General features: G+C 39.0%; 1 protein-coding gene across 1 annotated transcript; it reads left to right on the top strand.

Annotated features, from left to right (window-relative positions):
- Positions 1–343: 343 nt before the first annotated feature.
- Positions 344–4,463, top strand: LOC145114904 (uncharacterized). The gene is made up of 8 exons (XM_079051023.1): positions 344–658; positions 2,225–2,368; positions 2,457–2,562; positions 2,637–2,819; positions 2,906–3,065; positions 3,150–3,469; positions 3,845–3,934; positions 4,196–4,463. Exons 1-8 carry the CDS (start codon positions 605–607, stop codon positions 4,261–4,263), a joined length of 1,125 nt encoding a protein of 374 aa, XP_078907149.1. The 5' UTR covers positions 344–604; the 3' UTR covers positions 4,264–4,463.
- Positions 4,464–20,796: the final 16,333 nt, after the last annotated feature.

Here is a 20,796-nt window from a genome sequence, read left to right as displayed (position 1 = left end):
AGATTTCACGAACTTTAACTCTTAATGGATTGTCTTAAAAAAAACAATTGCCTTTTTATCTTCTACTGTAACATTTGTATTTTAATTAGGGTTCACATTCTTGTATGTACAAAAACCAGGGATGTCAAAAACCTCCGTGGGACCCGTTCCCGTCGGACCCGATACCATACGGGACTAATTTTTTAAAAAATTCGGGAGCGGGAGCGAGAGCGGGGGCAAAATTAAACCCCGTTTATTTTCGGGAGCGGGTATTTCCGTCCCGTACTCCTGCGGGGGCCCGGTTTGCATATATAATAAATAATATATATTTAATATATAAATATATATAGGCATATAATCTGACTTTTAGGTTTGTTTCTTGCATTTCCTTTGGGCGCCGACAGAGAGAGAACGAGAGATTCATCTTCACAGGCTTACACACACAACTTCAGTTCTTCCTGCTTCCGTCTTGCCCCTTCGCTTCTTCGTCTTCATCACACCCTCTTAGCAATCTTCGACTATCGTGCCTCTCTCTAGCAATCGAATGACCCACTGGAGTCTGTAATTGTCGGCCATCGTGCTTCTCGCGTCTCGCCGTCACCCTCTGCCGCTTGCTTCAGTCCGTATGTCGCCGTCCTCCTGCCGACGACCTAATTTCAGATCCACCACTCCATATCCGGTAATCTAGACTTACGATTTTTAGTTGTTATATGTTTTTAATAATCGATTTAGGCTTCTGATTTGTGGTTAGATATATTGATAATGTGATATTTTGTAATTTGTTCTAGGTTATGTTAGATCTTAGAAAATAACAGTCGACGTTGATCGATGTAGTATAAAAAGAGATTTCAAGTTCATAACGCAAAGGTCATAACCTGATTGTTCTTCATCCCCGTTAGATGCTACCAGAAGACATCTCTCCAACGAAATTTTGTTGTTACCTAAGCTGACTTGTTCAAAAATAGCAACTCAAGATTTTGTGATTTCGTCAAATTTAACCTGAAAGATAATAGACAAAACTTTGTTATTTTGTAAAATTGAAGATATAAGATGGCTACATATTTGACATCAACGTTGTTTTATTTATATGAGAATTATTATTCATCAACTTTAACTCCGCAATTTTCGTTAGATACTTTAAAAGACCATATCAGTTTTGCAGTAGAAGCTCGGCTCATCTGGACCAGGACGTCAAAACGCCAATAAAATTAGAAAATATTAACAAACTAGGTTAGCAATTTCCACTAAATAACTGAACATACCAAACTTTGACTTCGATTACTTGTAAGAAAAACATAATGGATCTTCTGGTATGTAAAACTGAAGTATAAACCTACTTAACAACGTATTATTGTTCTGCAACAGTCAATAGAGTTTCTTCCTTTTGGTAAAAAAAAAAGAAATTGAAGGAGAAAATAAGAATAAGATGTGTATAGTTTATGTGTTCGGAGATGAGAATACCTGCTTTTTCAGCCGCCGGCGTAGTGTGGCGCTAGGCGATAAACTATACACATCTTATTCTTATTTTCTCTTTCAATTTCTTTTTTTTTACCAAAAGGAAGAAACTCTATTGACTGTTGCAGATCTGAACAATAATACGTTGTTAAGTAGGTTTATACTTCAGTTTTACATACCAGATTTCATAGATCCATTATGTTTTTCTTACAAGTAATCGAAGTCAAAGTTTGGTATGTTCAGTTATTTAGTGGAAATTGCTAACCTAGTTTGTTAATATTTTCTAATTTTATTGGCGTTTTGACGTCCTGGTCCAGATGAGCCGAGCTTCTACTGCAAAACTGATATGGTCTTTTAAAGTATCTAACGAAAATTACGGAGTTAAAGTTGATGAATAATAATTCTCATATAAATAAAACAACGTTGATGTCAAATATGTAGCCATCTTATATCTTCAATTTTTACAAAATAACAGAGTTTTGTCTATTATCTTTCAGGTTAAATTTGACGAAATCGCAAAATCTTCGTTTAACAAAGAGTTGCTATTTTTGAACAAGTCAGCTTAGGTAACAACAAAATTTCGTTGGAGAGATGTCTTCTGGTACCATCTAGCGGCGATGAAGAACAATCACGTTATGAACTTGAAATCTCTTTTTATACTACAGTCACAAGGGAGTATGAAGTAACTTGATTAATATTGCTTCAATCATATTGATGTATTATAATTGTTAAAAAAGAGACATAATTTTAGTTTTACACATTGTGACGGAAATTAAGAAGCTATATGCAGGAATCCCTGGACACACCGGAAACTCAACATGAGTCTCAAAGTGACCAAAATAATAATGGAACAGAAACTCCTGTCCCTGACTCTGGTTCGGTTTCCATCTCCAGCAATGACAACAGAAAAGTTTCCAGGGAGGATATTGAACTTGTAAGGGAATTTGTTCTTGTTTCTTTCTTGTAGTATTACAGACAAGTCAAGATTTGGTGTATGTTGATATAAATCTTGAATGTTGCAGGTTCAAAACTTGATAGAACGCTGTTTGCAATTGTATATGAATAGGGATGAGGTGGTAAAAACTCTATTAAATCGTGCACGGATAGATCCTGGTTTTACTACTCTTGGTAATAACCGCTATGTTATTATTATTATTATTATTTTTACATTGTCACGTTAACTTTCCATTTTTGGTGGATAGTTTGGCAGAAGTTAGAAGAAGAGAATGCAGATTTTTTCAGAGCCTACTACATAAGGTTAAAATTGAAGAAGCAGATCATCCTTTTCAATCATTTACTCGAGCATCAATATCACCTTATGAAGTACCCAATGCCTCCAAAGCTACCTGTGGGTCCCATACACAATGGGGTACATCCCATGCCAGGTATGGTAATCTCTTGCTACAAAGAAAGAAGTTGTATTTTTTACAAAGTGTAGAATTATTATTCAATATTACTCTTTTCAGTGCAGTTAACAACTTACCCATGGGATACCCAGTTCTACAGCAACCTCCAATGGGGACTCCAGGTCAGCCTCATATGGATTCCATGGGTATGTCTAGCTGTCATGTGGTCAATGGAGTCCCTGCTCCCAGTAACTTTCATCCCATACGAATGAACTCTGGAAATGAGTGAGTTTTGTTTTATTATATTTTGATTTTGACGAATTAATAAAAAAAGATAAAAAAAAAAGTTTTTTCCATGTGTTGTTGCAGGAGTATGGTAATGGATGGCAATGCAGGTGGAGGTGGTGGTGGTGTAACTCCAATTCCGGCTAATGGGGCGATTTCACCTATGTCAGATATGCCTATAAGTCCTACGTCAGTGGCATCCAGTGGTCATTTTCCCTTCACTGCATCCGAACTATCAGGAATGGGAGTTGACACGTCAGCACTTGACACAGCGTTTACATCTGACGTGGCAAGTTCTGTTGGATTGCATCTACCACAAGATAATGGAAATTCTAGATCTTTTGGTCAGATTCCATGGAATTTCAGCCTTTCAGATCTAACAGCAGACTTGTCGAACCTAGGAGGTAAATGGGATCCAAATTTTACCTGTCATTTTATGTGCCCATTGTTTGCAAATGATTGTTTATATATACTACTACTGTTTTTTTTTAAGAATGGACTCTTTTTACTAATATAGGCAATGTACTTTATTATTTTTTACTCACATAAAGGCAACGTCCTTACGCTTCTTTTTATTCATATTAGGCCATTACCAATTCTAACCCATATAGCAACATACTTACATTTTCTTTACACCTTGCTCATAAATCATAATAGAAACGTACTAACATTTTTGTAACAGCTAAGAGTACCATCTTTATATTAGCCATTCATTCATCTCCCTTGTTTGAATGATTGATAATTCAACTAGCAAGTATGATTCTGTTTTGTTTTTTCAGATCTAGGGGCTCTTGGAAACTATCCTGGTTCACCCTTTCTGCCTTCTGATTCAGATATATTGCTTGATTCTCCTGAGCAAGAGGACATTGGTAAGAACACTGTTTACAAGTTCCACTATCCCCTAACCCTAAAATGCAATGTTTGAGTTTGTCTAGTCTTTGACATATAATCAAGTACTAAATTATTAATTTTGGGCACCTTTGAACCTGTTTGACCAGTTTTAACTTTTAGCTAAGTTTTTAAATTTGACAAGTGGATTAAAATATTAAGGGGTATTTCAGGTATTATTGAATATTAGTGAAAGGAATTTTTCATCTGTATCCTCAATGTGTTGATAATGTTATTTTCAGTGGATGAGTTCTTTGTTGATTCTGTTCCCGGACCACCATGCTCACAGTCGGATGAAGATAAGGCTTAGTTAACGTTGTAATATTTCTCTCAACTCTCAACTCTCATCTCAAGATACTCTATTTTGGAAGAGGCGACAACATAAAGAGTCTCTCTATTTTGTACCATTCAATACTATGTTAAAATGCTATTCCTTTCAACTTTAGCATAATATATATCACGAATTCTGAATCTCAATAACATACATCATGCTCAATTTTTTTTTTGCCACACAGATGTTCTCTAGGATTGCATCAAAACTATATGTCATGCCATTTAGGACCCGTTTACAGGACACTACATAACATAACATGTACTGAGTTCGACATGCGTTGAACTCAGACCGATGCGAATGAGATAAAATTTGCAAGTTTTCTTAGGGCTCGGCTCTATCCCTCTCATTTGTGTAAAAGACCTAGATGTCATTTTCGTCCTCATCATAAAAAATAGCCCTAGAAAACAAACATGCCAGACAAATAGAATGGGAATTGTGGTTATTGTACAATGCAATGGTTAGGCATGGGCAAGTTTTTTCCTAGATAGGAGGGAAGGCCATTTTAAATAACCAATTTTTTATAATTGTTTTGGTGTAAAATGGGATTTGCTTCAAATTTCATTCTGCTGCATCTGTCCCTTGCAACTTTGAATAATCAAAATTAGAACGGGTCTGTAGAGAAACTTTACTAATAATTGTATCGCAATCGCCTTCTATTTTTCTGTTGTTGAGACTTAAGTTTTGCATCGACATTTTTTGGTTTTTGGTGAAAAAAAAGTTGTTTTTTCTAATATTTTTGCATGACATATGGCACAAAAGTTTGTTTCTTGTAATGAGTTTGATAGTAGAATGTAACGAGAACAAAAAACGTCAAAAAAAACCATAGGTTGTTAACATCGGGATCTTATCCAAAATACTTTTATGTTTTGCGAGACCGTAACCGTAAGATCGGATCAGGATCGGAAGATCCTATCGAAATGAATTTGTATTCAAACTTGCTTGCTATGTAGTCAATCGCGGCGCCGCTATAGCGTTAGCAGAAGTAAAGAAACGCTATTTCAAAATAGCGATAGGCAGAAACGCTACTTCAAAATAGTGATAGGCGCTATTGGTGCCGTGATTATGGTCGCCGTTATAGCGGTGTTATAACCGCTATTTGAATAAATTCCATTTTTGGGGCTATTTTACATAAAAAACGATTTTTGTGCCATTCCATTGAATAAAATTGTTTTTTCTTAGCCCAAACCAAAACTTTTGTGCCATTCCATTGAATAAAATTGTGATTTTGTGATTGTCATGACTTCCATTGAAACCATATATGTGTTGTCTTGCTAATTGTCTTCAAGACTTGAAGTATTTCATTATGATTAACTATCAAATTACTTAATCATTTTATTTGCTAACTGTGATTATGTTGAAGTATGATAAAATGATAAGTATTGCTTATGTTTTATTGTTGATTGTGTTAAAGTATGATTAACTAACCGGTCTGTGAAGTATAATTAACTAAATATGATATATGAAGTATGATTCATTGATTAACCAATTAATTATATTGGGTTGAATTTTGAAGTATGATTTACTGATTAATACTCTAATATATATATATATATATATATATATATATATATATATATATATATATATATATATATATATATATATATATAGAGAGAGAGAGAGAGAGAGAGAGAGAGAGAGAGAGAGAGAGAGAGAGAGAGAGAGAGAGAGAGAGAGAGAGAGAGAGAGGTTCAGGTGTTTAAAGTAAGTATTGTGTTATTGTATGCATAAATGTGAGTCAATCATTTCAAAAACTTAAATAAGGATATATAATCTTACCTATTAATTAATTTTGTTAATTAAATAAAAATTTAATTAATCCCTAAAATATTGGATTGCTTTCCTTTAAATCCCTTGAAACTGTTACTGCTTCTTTATCACCGATCCATCCCTACTTTTTCAACCTAACCGATGCCGATGATTGAAGAAGATAAGAGGCTGGAGCTTGCCCGTTCGCCGACCAACACCATCAGCCACCATCGCCACCGAACTCACCAGAATTTGCAAGTCAAGAAGCGAAAGTCAGGGGAAATCGGTTTCGCTCTGTAAGACTTTCGTTCGTGTTCAAGCTTTATATTCTGATTTCGTTTGTTGATTATGATTTGCACTTGGAATCAAATTCGCACAAGCCACTTTCGTTCGGAGATCAGTCGCACACTTGGAACGATGTCTAATCGTTAGAATCACAGTTCTTGACTCGATTTTGAAATCACATTAACCCTAAAATAGAAATCGATCGTATCAGCCTTCAGCGATTTCGAATATTACTAACTTGGGATTGAATGTTGCAACTAAAATCATTTAGAAGCAAAAATCGGTATTATCGTTCACTGTTCGAGCATCAGATGATAGAAAATTGGTTTGTGTATTGCAAGCTTCATTGGAAGTCGATATCATATCTTCAAAATCCGGATCAATCACGATCGGAATTGAATTTAGAACATACATCGGATTTAATGGATGTCAATCGGAATTCATGATAGATGTGAAGTGGTTCAATTTTGACTTTTCCTAAGTCAAACGGGGTATTCTTGTGTTCCAACTTCAAGGTTGGGATTCCAATGCTTTTGGAAGATGGTATTCAGATGCTTGTTTATGCTGGGGAATATGATTTTATTTGCAATTGGTTAGGTAAGATACGAATTCCAATTCTGTTGGAATGGAATCACGAATTCCAATTTTGTTGGAATCACAGAAGTTGATGCTTGAAGAACGGACCACAAAATTGAAACGGACCACATTATTCTTTTAGAATGTATTACTCGTTGTTAGATTTTGATGTTTTCTTTCCCGATTTGAATTTTTTTTTAGTTTTATTCTTAAACAATAAATTTAATTCTTAGCAATTGTTACCCGTATTCTATAAGAATTAATGTAATGTTTGTTTTTATTCTTTAATTGATGGTTCAAGAATTTGTTATTCTCCAAGAATAGATAATCTGACATTCTCATAGAATATCATTCTAACAGAATTATATTATAATTATAATCTAATTAATTAAAAAAATGACAATTCAAAATTAAGAAAATCAAATATATCTGAAAATTCGAAACTTTTTATTAATTAAACTTGTGTTTCCTAATTAGTAACTTTTGGTAATTTAAGAAAGTGAATGTTACCTATTTATGCATACAATAACACAATAATCACTTTCTTAATTTACCAAAAATGATTGGCTCACATTTATGCATACAATAACACAATAATTACTTTGAATAGAATAACTTAAGCTTATATATATATATTCTACATAATATAAAAAACGCTATACCACCGCTATACCGCAGCGAGAACCGAGATTTCAGATAACGGCCGATGACCGGTATTATATTTTTTACCGAGATAACTACTTAGCTTGCTTGTAAGTTCTTGGATGTAAAATATACATTATAACTTAATGTCAGTTAAGACGTTAATATGGAGTCAACTTTAACTTTTTAAACATGAATCATATTTGTTGTTGCTACAAATTGTAAAAAATTAGGAAGATTATATCTTAATTACAAAAAGAAACAAAATCATTAATTATAAATGAAATATCATGGGTGTAACTTGTTTAATTCACGATGAAGTGATGATGGTCCATGATGATTTTACAACTTGCAATGTTTGATTTCAAGTTGAAATGAAGAATTTTTTAGACTCGATTATATAATAAAAATATAGATGTGGATTCGGATCGTATTAAGATCTTAAGATTCTAGTCGGGATCCTAAGATCCCACTATAGATCTTGCCTCAAATAGATTCTAGTGAGATCGATATCTTTTTTGATCTTTTTTTGGCTTGTAGAATCTTAAAACCGTAAGATCCTAAAATCAAGATCGGGATCTTAACAACCACGAAAAAACGATAAGTTGTTAACAACGAAATGTAAGGAAAGTGAAAAGAGGAATATAGTAAAGGTTCATAAATTCTTCGGTTCAGTTCCTATCTTCAAAACTTGTATCCGTCAATCAAACATTCCCACTAGAACGATATCTATTGTTCTCTTAATACACCCATCAACCAAACACTACCTAAGGTTTTGTTTGGCAATGGTTTTGTCTTTTACCGCGAGATGCGGAGAAGATGGTGTTCATCCAACTTTTCATGTCTTCTAAAAATTAAAATAGGTTTCCAAGATTTTTATAAGCCAAAGTTATATATGCAAAATTGATTTTAGTGATTTTGTCAGTGTTATTCGGTTGGTTTAATCGGTTTTCGGCTTTTTAAAGTTTAAAACTAATAATAACCAAACCAAATAAAAGGGTTTAATTAGTTTCGAGTTGGAACAATTGAATAAATAAAAAATATATTGCAAGTTAGCTAGGATGGCCTACAAAATAAATACTTATTTTTCCATGTTCACTATTTGCAGCAAGTCAGGAACAAATTAACATCAGTAAGCATAAACTAAGATGACATAAACAATTAAAAAAATACTTATTTTTCCTTCGTAATACGCAGTTACTCATGTGTGCGGGATGCAGGGACAAAACTCAAATAGCAATGTACTTTTGATTATTATACATCAGCAAACCAAGGACCTTAAACGCTACGGAGATGACATGAACATTAAACATGACTCGAGTCAAGGTTCTACATAGCGTCAGACGTGACTTGGCGGCAATGTCAAAGTTAAGCCATGACAAGCCTTGGCAAGCCATGACGTTTTTCAATGCATGACTATTTTATATACATTAAAATAGACAAGTCATATAATTTTTGAATTTTATATTAATATTTAATATAAAAAAGTTAACAAAAACTCAATTGTTTTAGGTCCGATCAAAGAAAACCAAAAAAAAAAAAAAAAAAACTCGCGTATTGAAAAGAACTCGAGCCATAACGCAATAAGGTGCGCCTTGACACGTTATTTGGGCACAATGCTTAACAAACCCACCTTGGATGTTTTCGTAACGGCTACACCACGCCTCGCGCCATTGCACGCCATGTCCTGCTTTTTAGAACCATGCCTATAGTATTACGTTGTAAATTACTAGAGATCACAAATTGCAAGAAATATCAACGTACTTTATGCTCACGAGCAATGTACTTTTTTTACCTATAGTAACTACGTACTATATATCAATGTACTTTATTTTGTACCCATAGGAGCAACATACTTCAAATTTTTCTTTTACGTTTAATACAAATATATCAAATGAGCTTTCTTTTACATATTGGCATCATCAGCAGTAAACTGTAAGTATATTGCTATTATGTGTAAAGAAATAAAAGTATGTTGCTAATATGGGTAGGGAATTGTAAGTACATGCAATAAATATAAAATGTGTAAGGAAATGTAGGTACATAAGTACATTGTTCTTAAGGGCATAAACTAAAGTACATTGCCTGTTTTGGTAAAAAATGTAACATACATTGCTTAGTTCTGCAACTTTCCCATTTTACATATACATGGATAATCAATATTCTCATAGCATCTAGATAATCAGAAAATCACAATCATACACTTTTATCCAAACACCTCCACATTCCACAATTTTGTCTATTAAAATCGCTTTCATGGGTCATAAACTATAAAAAAAAAAAATTAATCCCAAATTTTGTTAATACATTGCACTTTTAGTGATCTGTGCACGCTTCTTTTAACATTAGACCCTGATCGATGCCAATGAGAGAAAATTACAGTTTTTTGTTCGACACAGAGGTGGAACAAGTGAGACAAAGGCAAAATAAAATACCTTCCTCGTCCTCATCACTAAAAAACTTAAAAAAACTAAAATTGTTATAAGGGCAGTTATGGTACTTACTTTCATCATTATTGACACCCGGAAGAGCAAAACGAAACAGAAAACCGTCATTAGATTCTGAGATATCAATCGAGGTCATTGCTCGTGACGCAGTCGGAAAATAAACCTAGAATGAAACAAGTTCACAAGCAACGAACTTGAGAAGAAGCGTTCTAGAAATCTACCGGGATAGAGAAAATCATGATCTAAAAAAAAAACAAATCTATTGTTATCTTGCAGCTAAAATAGGTTCTTTATATATACAGAAGAAAAATAATAAAAAGGAAATAATAATAAAGGAAATAACAATAATAAAAAAGGAAAACTATTAAGTCCCTCCTACATCAGTCTCCTCCACCTCCAAAGAACTTGTCCCCAAGTTTCTTTTGGATAAAGAACCTCATCTGCATGATACTTGTGAATGTCAACCATGTTAAAAGTATTAGAAATGTTCATAGATTCTGGGAGAGCTACGGGATAAGCATCATCATTGATCTTCCGTAACATTTTGAATGGTCCATACTTGAATGGTTGTAGCTTGTTATACGTGCCAATTGGGAACCTCTCTTTACGGAGGAAGACCATCACGTCATCTCCTTCTTGGAAAACCTTATCCCTTCTACGCATATCAACAACAACCTTGTTCTTCTTCCCTGTAGCCTCTAACTTAGCCTTACCAGCTTCTTTAATAACTAAAATCTCTTCAGCCATAGTCTTAGTTGAAGTACTGACCCCAAGAGCCTTAGGTAACTTAACCAAATCAACCACATGCTTAAGAACAAAATTATATACTAGAAAAAAATGTGATTTCCCTGTCACAGAATGCAATGCACTGTTGTAAGCAAATTCAACTTGAGGCAAGGCCAAATCCCACTGTTTTGGTTTTTCTCCACAAACACTCAGGATCATATTCCCCAAATTTCTATTGGTTACCTCAGTTTGTCCATCAGTTTGTGGATGAGCTGTAGAACTCCTAATTAATGTTGTCCCAAATATCCTCTAAAGAGTGATCCAGAAATGACTAAGAAACTTGGTGTCTCTATCAGAAGTGATGGACTTAGGAACTCCGTGAAGACGCACAATCTCTCTGAAAAACAATTTGGCTATATTGGATGTATCAGCAGTCTTCTTGCAAGCAATAACGTGTGACATTTTGGAGAACCTGTCAACTACCACGAACACAAAATCTACACCTCGTTGTGTATAAGGCAATCCCAACACAAAATCCATAGATAAGTCTTGCCAAATATCATCTTGAACGGGTAAAGGCATATAAAGACCGATATTTTGAGACTACCCTTTTGAAACCTGACAAACATAACACCTTTTGACACTAGTACCAACATCTTTCCTCAAGTGCGGCCAATAATACCTCTCCTCTAGGCCAGCAATGGTCTTGTCTCTACCCAAATGTCCACTAAGACCACCACCATGTAAATCACGGATTAACTTCTCTCTCAATGACGAACAAGGAATGCACAACCGATCTCCGTTAAATAAATAACCATCCAGGATGTGAAAATTTGTGGAAGTATGGTTTGCGTTGCACTTGACCCATAACTCTTTGAATTCAGCATCTCTTTCATACGATTCCTTCATAAACTCAAAACCCACAACCTCCTGTGATAAGGTAATTAACAAAGGTGCTCTTCTACTTAAATCATCTGCTACTTTGTTAGTATGTTGAATGATAAATGGAAACTTTTGCAGAAAACTTACCCACCGAGCATGCATTTTGTTTATCACCTTTTGGCTGTGAAGAAACTTCCAAGCTTGGTGATCAGTGAACAAAATAAATTCTTTTTGAACCAGGTAATGCTCCCACTATTTTAGAGCTCTAAATACGGCACAAAACTCCTAATCATATGTACTCCATTTCTGTCGAGCCTCACTCAATTTCTTGCTGAAATAAGCTACTGGTCTTTTCTCTTGAGACAGAAAACACCAATCCCTACTCCACTATCATCACATTCAACTTGGAATATTTTGTTAAAATCAGGTAATGCAAAAATTGGTGCAGTGCAAAGCTTTTCCTTAATTATAGTAAAACTTTTCTCTTGTTCAACGCCCCAATGAAACTTTCCTTTCTTTAAGCACTCAGTGATAGGATAAGTAATACTGCTGAAATTTCTTACGAACCTCCTATAGAAGGTAGCAAGTCCATGAAAGTTGCGTACCTCGATGACTGGTTTAGGGGCAGGCCACTCCCTGATAGCTTTTACTTTGTCTTCATCAACATGAATTCCTTCTTCTCCAATCACAAAGCCTAAAAAGAGCAACTTGTTTGTGCTGAATGTACACTTCTTCAGATTTATGTACAATTGGTTCTCTTGTAAAACCTGTAGCACCTGTTTTACATGCTCCAAGTGCTCTTCTTTGGTTTTAATATAAATTAGAATATCATCGAAATAAACCACTACAAAAGAACCGGTGAATGGGCGAAGAACCTGATTCATCAGTCTCATGAAGATACTAGGGGCGTTTGACAACCCAAAATGCATCACTAACCACTTGTATAACACATTTTTGCTCTTAAAAGTCGTCTTCCATTCATCTCCATGTCTAATTCGGACTTGATGGTATTCGCTGTGAAGATCTATTTTGGAAAAAACCTTAGAACCAGTTAACTCGTCAAGCATGTCTTCTAATCGAGGAATTGGGAACCGATACTTGATAGTTATCTTGTTGATGGCTCTACTATCGAAACACATTCACCACTGGTTTCCTTTCTCAGGAACAAGAAGGACCGACACTGCACAGGGGCTCATGCTCTCTCGAATGAATCCTTTCTTCAGCAAGTCTTCAATTTGTTCTCTCAAAATCTCATTTTCTTTAGGACTCATACGGTAATGGGGAAGGTTTGGTAAGCTCGGTCCCGGAATAAGATCAATCTGATGTTGAATATCACGTATATGAGGCAATTCTTGCAGTAGTTCTTCTGCAATCAACTCCTTGAAATCTTTCAAGATCTCCAATACTTCTTTTAGAATTACTATTTCCTCTTTTACCACACTCATCAATCCTTTAACTACCACTGGACAGAAACATTTAGGTGCTGTTTGTTTTTTTTTCTAAAAAACCTCTTCTAACCATTTATTGCTGCGCTGCGCAACACTTGGCCTTTTGCAGCTGTTTGTTTTTCAAAAGACTTCTGACTTAAAAATTGCTGCTCGTGTGTTGTGTGGCGCAACACTTGACCCTATGCTTCAAACCTCTTCACACTTTACTTTAACTTATTGCAGCAGTCTGCAGAGATTAAAAAACAATCAAACTTTTTTTTACATGCTGCAGCTGTTTGATCCCCTTCTTCTGCTACAAAGGGTTGCAGAGGTGGTCTGCAGACTTCAGACATTTTCGCTTCAAAAAAACAAACGACACCTTAGTTTCTTTAATTGCCTCATTAAGTTCTTTTCACTTTGTGTCATAATCAAGAAATCAAACTTCTTTTTCTCGCTCTAGTCAAAGTGTGAGACAGGAGCCATATCAATCTTGTGTCCGCTCCATGTAAACATTAGCACATTATCTCTTCCTCGATATTGAAACGACCCAAAAATACAACCCAAAAATTTCTTTTAAAAACATTATCAAACCATAATATAAATGTCATATAATAAAAACCAGTATCATGTGTGTCAAACTCATCATCAAACTATCTCAACAACTAAATGATAAGAAAACATCAGAGTAACTCCCAGGATAAAACTGAATCTGTGGTGTGTGCCATGCCATCATATCGAGCTCTTCCCCTCACTAGCGGAAGTACCTGAAACCAACAACTGAAACTGTAAGCACAAAGCTTAGTGAGCTCCCCCAAACTACCACATACCATGCAATAACATATAAAGCACATATTGGGCCTTGCCCACTGCATCAGACCGAAGTCCGGAACTAACCAGGGCCTTGCCCTCTGCATCGGACCGAAGTACGGAAACTGCATCGGACCGAAGTCCGAAACTAGCCAGGGCCTCGCCCTCTGCATCGGACCGAAGTCCGGAAACTGCATCGGACCGAAGTCCGGAACTAACCAGGGCCTCGCCCTCTGCATCAGACCGAAGTCCGGAAACTGACTGAACATAGCATAGCATAAGCATATCATATAGCATAAACATATATACTGCATACTGCATCAGACCGTAGTCCGGAACACATAACACATAATCCTGCCTGAATCACAAAGACATCAGACATACTAACTACTGCATCAGACCGAAGTCCGGAAACTACTGCTAAAAAAAAGGGCCGACATTGTGGCTGTAGACCCGTTCCTACTGGAAGGAAACTCACCTCGTAAGTTGGGTGATGAAAATGCTACTCGGGAACTGTCTGCTGCTGCTCCGGTAACTCTCCGGCTACAATTCCCATAAATACACTCGATCAAATATTGATAACTAAACTTAGGGTAAAATGACTATTTTACCCCTGGACAAAGTCAACATCCTGGTCAAAGTCAACTCCCAGTTGACCTGACTCGCCGAGTTGGGCCGCCAACTCGCCGAGTCCCTGTCCTATTTTCTAATCCTCTATTTGCTTCTACTCGTCGAGTTTAGCAAAGACTCGACGAGTTCTTCTTTGATACTAACATCGAGTCCATCTTCATCTGACTCACCGAGTCGTATGAACAACTCGTCGAGTCCTACTTCATCCTATGAACGTGTCCAGCCTACGACTCGCCGAGTCGTATGAACAACTCGTCGAGTCTGTTCTTGAGGCAAAAAGATTGCCTTGGACTCGTCGAGTCAGGGCGTAGACTCGCCGAGTCGCTCCATTACTAGATCTGTGTCTCAACTCACTGAGTCCATTTCTCACTCACTATAACCACTCATGACTCTCAAACGGGGAAAATCGGAGACTCGCGACTCGACTCGCCGAGTCTGATGAGCAACTCACCGAGTCTCTTGCATGCCATCACTATACAGTCGATTTTGATTGATTCCAGTGCATCCAATTCATAGATCTGGGTTCCTAGGGTTGGTTTTACACGTAAACAAGAGAATGGGGCTTAAACACCAAAATCATCCAACAATAAGCACTTAGGGTTTGGAACAAGGCTATATTTGCATAAAGTTAGCTACTTTGAGCTCCTAGAGCTCAATAACATCCAGATCTGTGGTTTCCATCCTAAGGGGAGTCCAATTCTCGAGTTTGAATCATAAAAAGTTCCAAGAGAGGCATAAACAAGCATAAATGAGGGTTTAATGGAAGAATAAGCAAGGTGATAACTTTATTACCGAAATATGTAGCAATTGGAGGCTAGTTTCTGGATCTCCTTTCTCTTCTACTGATCTTCTTTCCTTCCTTCTCTTATACAACTTCCAATCTAGCACAAAACACTCAAGTTCAACAATGGGGACTAGGGTTTACAGAGAAATGCTCTAAAGATGTTGGAGGCTGAGATGGGAGGCTATAATGACGTTTAAATAGGGTACAAACCCAGGGATTTAGGGTTTCATCCAGACTGGCGGACTCGCCGAGTCCAAGAATATAGACTCGTCGAGTCGTCAGCTTAAAACGCGTGCAATCCCGTCTTTACTCGACGAGTCGGGCTTCTGACTCGTCGAGTACCTCTTAGGGATGTCAAAAACCCCCGCGGGACCCTGTTCCCGTGGGACCCCGATACCGTTCGGGACTAATTTTTTAAAAAATCCGGGAGCGGGGGTGGGAGCGGGGGCGAGATTAATCCCCGTTTATTTTCGGGACCGGGGTCGGGAGTGAGTATTTCCGTCCCGTACTCCCGCGGGGGCCCCGTTTATATTTATATAAAAAATATATATATTTAATGTAAAATACAAATGGAAATCTAATTTTAATTTTAGGGCTTCGCGTCGCTTCAACTTTATTCGGTCTTCCCAAAATCCAAATCACGATCGAATCGATTGACGACTACCTCCGATTGGATTTGTCATATTTTGCATTTGTAATGTTGGATTTGTCTTTGTAAGATTGTTGGAATTGTCGTTTTGTAATATTGGATTCGTAATGTTGGATTTTAATTTTTAGTTTCTAAAAGATTAAGTTTTAAGCTTTTAAAGTTACTAAAAACAAACTTTTTGCCTAAAACAAAGCAGTTTTTTAGCAAAAAAAATCCAATTTTAAGCCTATAAACCGGGGGAACCGGGGGAACGGCGGCGGGACCCGGGGCGATGGAGGTAGCCGGGGACGGGACCGGGGGCTGTGTAAACGGGGGATCTGGGGGCGGGACCGGGGGTGGGGGCAACAACTAATTTCGGGGGCGGGAGCGGGGGCAGCTATTTCCGCTCCCGTTTGCCCCCGTTGACATCCCTAGTACTTCTTAAGAAATGAAAATACTTTATTTAAATTACATACCAGAAATGGGGCGTTACAACTCTCCCCCACTTATCTTAGACTTCGTCCTCGAAGTCGGCCGCTGCTGAATCCATAAATAAATCTGGATAATGCTCCCTCATCTCCTCCTCGGCCTCCCACGTCCACTCTGAAACCTTCCGGTGCTGCCACTGCACCTTCACTAGCTGGACTACCTTGTTCCTCAAGGTCTTCGTCTTCTGATCCCAGATCGCAACGGGTCTCTCGATGTAATTCAGGCTGCTATCCACCTGAATATCCTCCAAGGGTACAACAGCTGACTCGTCCACCAAACACTTCCGCAACTGAGAAACATGGAAAGTGTTGTGGATCTGGCTAAGCTCTGCTGGAAGATCCAACCGATAAGCAACCCGACCCACCCGGTCCAAAACCCTAAAAGGACCAATGAACCTGGGGCCCAACTTTCCCCTCTTCCGGAACCTGATAACACCCTTCCAGGGTGATACCTTCAGGAGAACCATATCGCCCACCTGAAACTCCAAATCTGAATGCCTCCTGTCGGCGTAACTCTTCTGCCGACTCTGAGCAGTCTGCAGCCTGCTACACACCTGCTGTATCAACTCCGTGGTCTTGAGTACTACTTACGTACTCCCCAAGACTCGCTGACCGACCTCACCCCAACAGATCGGGGTCCTGCACTTCCTCCCATAAAGCATCTCGAAGGGAGGGAGGTCAAGACTAGCGTGGTAACTGTTGTTATACGAAAATTCCGCTAATGGAAGATACGTATCCCAACTGCCACCGAAATCTTAGACACATGCTCGAAGCATGTCCTCGAGAGTTTGAATCGTCCTCTCGCTCTGCCCGTCCGTTTGTGGGTGGAAAGCGGTGTTGAAATGGAGACGAGTACCCATCTCGTCATGAAACCGCTTCCAGAACCTGGAAGTGAAACGGACGTCTCGGTCTGACACTACCGAAATAGGCACTCCATGCCGTGCTACTACCTCACGCACGTAGATATCGGCTAGCTTCTCGGCCGATATACTCTCCTGAATCGGTATAAAATGTGCGCTCTTGGTCAGCCGATCCACTATGACCCATATTGAATCAACTCCCCGTGCAGTCCTGGGAAGCTTAGTGATGAAATCCATGGTGATGTCCTCCCATTTCCATACTGGAATGTCTAACGGCTGCATCTTGCCGTGGGGTCTCTGGTGTTCCGCCTTGACCTTCCTGCAGGTCAGGCATCTCTCCACATACCAAGCCACGTCCCGCTTCATGCAGGGCCACCAATAATCGGGTCGAAGATCTCTATACATCTTCGTCGCCCCTGGGTGGATGGAGAATCGAGACTTATGGGCCTCGTCCATCAACACCTGCCGTACTCCTTCCCCAGTACGGCACCCAAACTCTCCCATGAAGGGTCAACAATCCTCGACTGTCATAGTTGAAGGAAGCTACTCGGCCCACAATCCTCTCACACTTCTGTCTCTCCTCCTTCAGGCCCTCGACCTGTGCCTCTCTAATCTGCTCCAACAATGGAGTAATCACTGTCATCCTCAGACATATATCTCTGATCGGGGCCGTTACCTTTACTACGTCGGCCACTACGTTGGCTTTGCCCGGATGGTAAAGGATCTCACAGTCGTAATCCTTTACTACGTCTAACCACTGACGCTGCCTCATGTTCAGATTCGGCTGATCCATGAGGTACCTCAGACTCTTGTGATCCGTGTAAATGGTACAACGGACCCCATAGAGGTAATGTCGCCAAATCTTGAGGGCAAACACCACTGCCCCCAACTCTAAATCATGTGTCGGATAGTTAGCCTCGTGAGGCTTCAACTGTCTAGAGGCGTAAGCTATCACATGGCCTCGCTGCATCAAAACCGCTCCCATGCCTGTGATCGATGCGTCACAGTAGACTACGAAGTCATCTACTCCCTCTGACAGGGTAAGAATCGGTGCCTCGCACAGTCGCCGTCTGAGGGTCTCAAAAGCTGCCTGCTGCTCAGGCCCCCAACGAAATACCACCGACTTCTTCGTCAGTCGAGTGAGCAGAACTGCTATCTTGGAGAAGTCCTGGATGAATCTCATGTAATACCATGCCAGACCTAGGAAGCTCCGAATCTCAGATGGAGACCTCGGGACCTCCCACTGCATCACGGCCTCTATCTTGGCCGGATCAACCAGTGTACCCTTCTGGTTGACGAGGTGTCCAAGGAACTGCACCTCGCGCAACCAAAACTCACACTTGGAGAACTTCGCGAAAAGTCTCTCCCTCCTCAATGTCTTTAGAACCTCTCTCAGGTGCTCCTCGTGCTGCTCCTGAGACTTGGAATAAACCAAGATGTCATCAATGAATACTATCACAGACCGATCCAGCATCGGTCTGCATACGCGGTTTATGAGATCCATGAACGCGGCTGGAGCGTTGGTGAGCCCGAACGGCATCACCACAAACTCGTAATGACCATAGCGGGTCCTAAAAGCGGTCTTCTGCTCATCCTCATCTCTGACCCGCATCTGGTGATATCCTGACCGTAGATCAATCTTGGAGAACCAAGATGCTCCCTGAAGCTGGTCAAACAAGTCATCTATCCTCGGGAGTGGGTAACGGTTCTTCACCGTTACCTTGTTCAGCTCCCGATAATCTATGCACATACGGTGCGACCCGTTCTTCTTTTTCACGAACAGTGTCACGCCCGTAGATCCGGGCTAGCCAATTTAGAGATAATAGGGGACGAAAACGACTTTTAGACAAAAGATTATTTAAAAGGAATAATCTTAACCAAGTTGTATAATATGTCTCAAGGGTTCTGTACATATAAAGAACGCCGAAATCCGAGTTATAACGAAGAAGTTATGGCCCGTCGAAGTTTTACGGCAAAACCGGCACGGCACCGGGAGACGTAAAAAGTGGATTTACGATAGAGTGAGTTTTAGCCTTAGTAATCTAAACCAAAGTTGTAGCATATGTTAAACAGAGAGCGTGCATAAAAAGAACGCCCAAATCTGACTTCGTATGAGGAAGTTATGATTTTTCGAAGTTTCGGTGTAGCAGTGTACAACCCGAAACTCGAATTTTAGTTCGAGCGGTTTTTGGCTTACGCGACCTAAATGAGAGTTGAAGATCTCATTAATAGGAACTCAACGGTAAAAAGACAGACGAAAACGGAGTCCGTATGAAGGAGTTACGAATTCTCCGCGGTCATTTAACAGTCTAATCTCCTCCTACTGTTAAATTTGAGATCGGTCGAGAATTAGCCAACGGAGTCTAAATGAAAGTTGTAGATCTTGTTTTTACCTACGCGTGGATATAAAGAACGTCGAAAACGGAGATCGTATGCGAGAGTTATGATTTTTCTAAGTCGGGAGGCTGATACGCGATATTGGGTGACGTGGCACCACCAGAATTGGACACGTGGCACCACCAGAAGGCCACCACATGCACCAACTCGGCGAGTCTGAGTCATGACTCGGCGAGTCCATCAGAATTTTGCACTATAAATAGAGGTGTCGGGCATTCCAACTTCCTCACACCTTTAAACCCTTCTTTCTCTCTCTAGAACTTCTCTCTAAGCCTCCCTAACCCCCAAAAAGCCTAGGGAACCTCCCTAGCACCCGAAGGAAGCCCCGAGACTCCCAGAGTCCCAAGAAAAGAGCCTTTCGGCTCGGGAACGCTGCTCCAGCGAAGCCCGGTTTTCGAGAAAACTCACTGTAAGTGAGCTATGTCTATCTTATCTTTAGTATAGCTTATGTTTCAATTGTTTCGGTAATGATTAAGAAGATAATTTTCATTACGACCCTAGTGGTCATATCAAATTGAGTCCGACTAAGAAGAGTATGTTAGATGGTTCAGAGAACCAAGTCCGATGTAGCATCTGACTTAAGCTCGAAGCTAGAAGTGAAAGACAATCAAAACGATCAGTAGAGGTATCGTGATAGTTGCTTGTAGCTAGGAATACTACCTTCTAAGATGTGATTATATCACATTAGAAAATGAAGGAAGATATAGTCTGTTATGGAATTTGACTCTAAGAGACCTGAGTCTAAGCGTTGCAACCTACGATGATAGGTCATTAGAATATGACACATCGATCCATTGTAGTAATAAAAGAACTTATCTTAAGTTTGTTAAGAAGAAGAAGGAGTCTCCAGTAAGGATCGAGATTGTGACTTGAAGGTCATAATTTGAAGTCTAACGTGAGATAGGGAGCAGGTGCAAGATCGAGCACCACCTGCAGTCAAGGAGTCCGAGAGTTAGATACTTGTTCGAAGTGACATAGAGGTTACGGTTATTACCTAGGATGAAGAGATAATGTATGGAGTCATCATGTGAGCCCTGTTTCGTTGATGATTCCGGGACGTAATCATCCTAAGGGGAGATAATTGTAACGCCCGTAGATCCGGGCTAGCCAATTTAGAGATAATAGGGGACGAAAACGACTTTTCGACAAAAGATTATTTAGAAGGAATAATCTTAACCAAG

This window comes from Lactuca virosa, chromosome 5 (genome assembly GCF_052849685.1).
Source record: "Lactuca virosa cultivar CGN04683 chromosome 5, Lactuca_virosa_CGN04683_v6, whole genome shotgun sequence".
Classification (NCBI taxonomy): Eukaryota; Viridiplantae; Streptophyta; class Magnoliopsida; order Asterales; family Asteraceae; genus Lactuca; species Lactuca virosa.
Note: the sequence above shows the minus strand (reverse complement) of the source record. Positions and strands in the feature narration are given on the sequence as shown.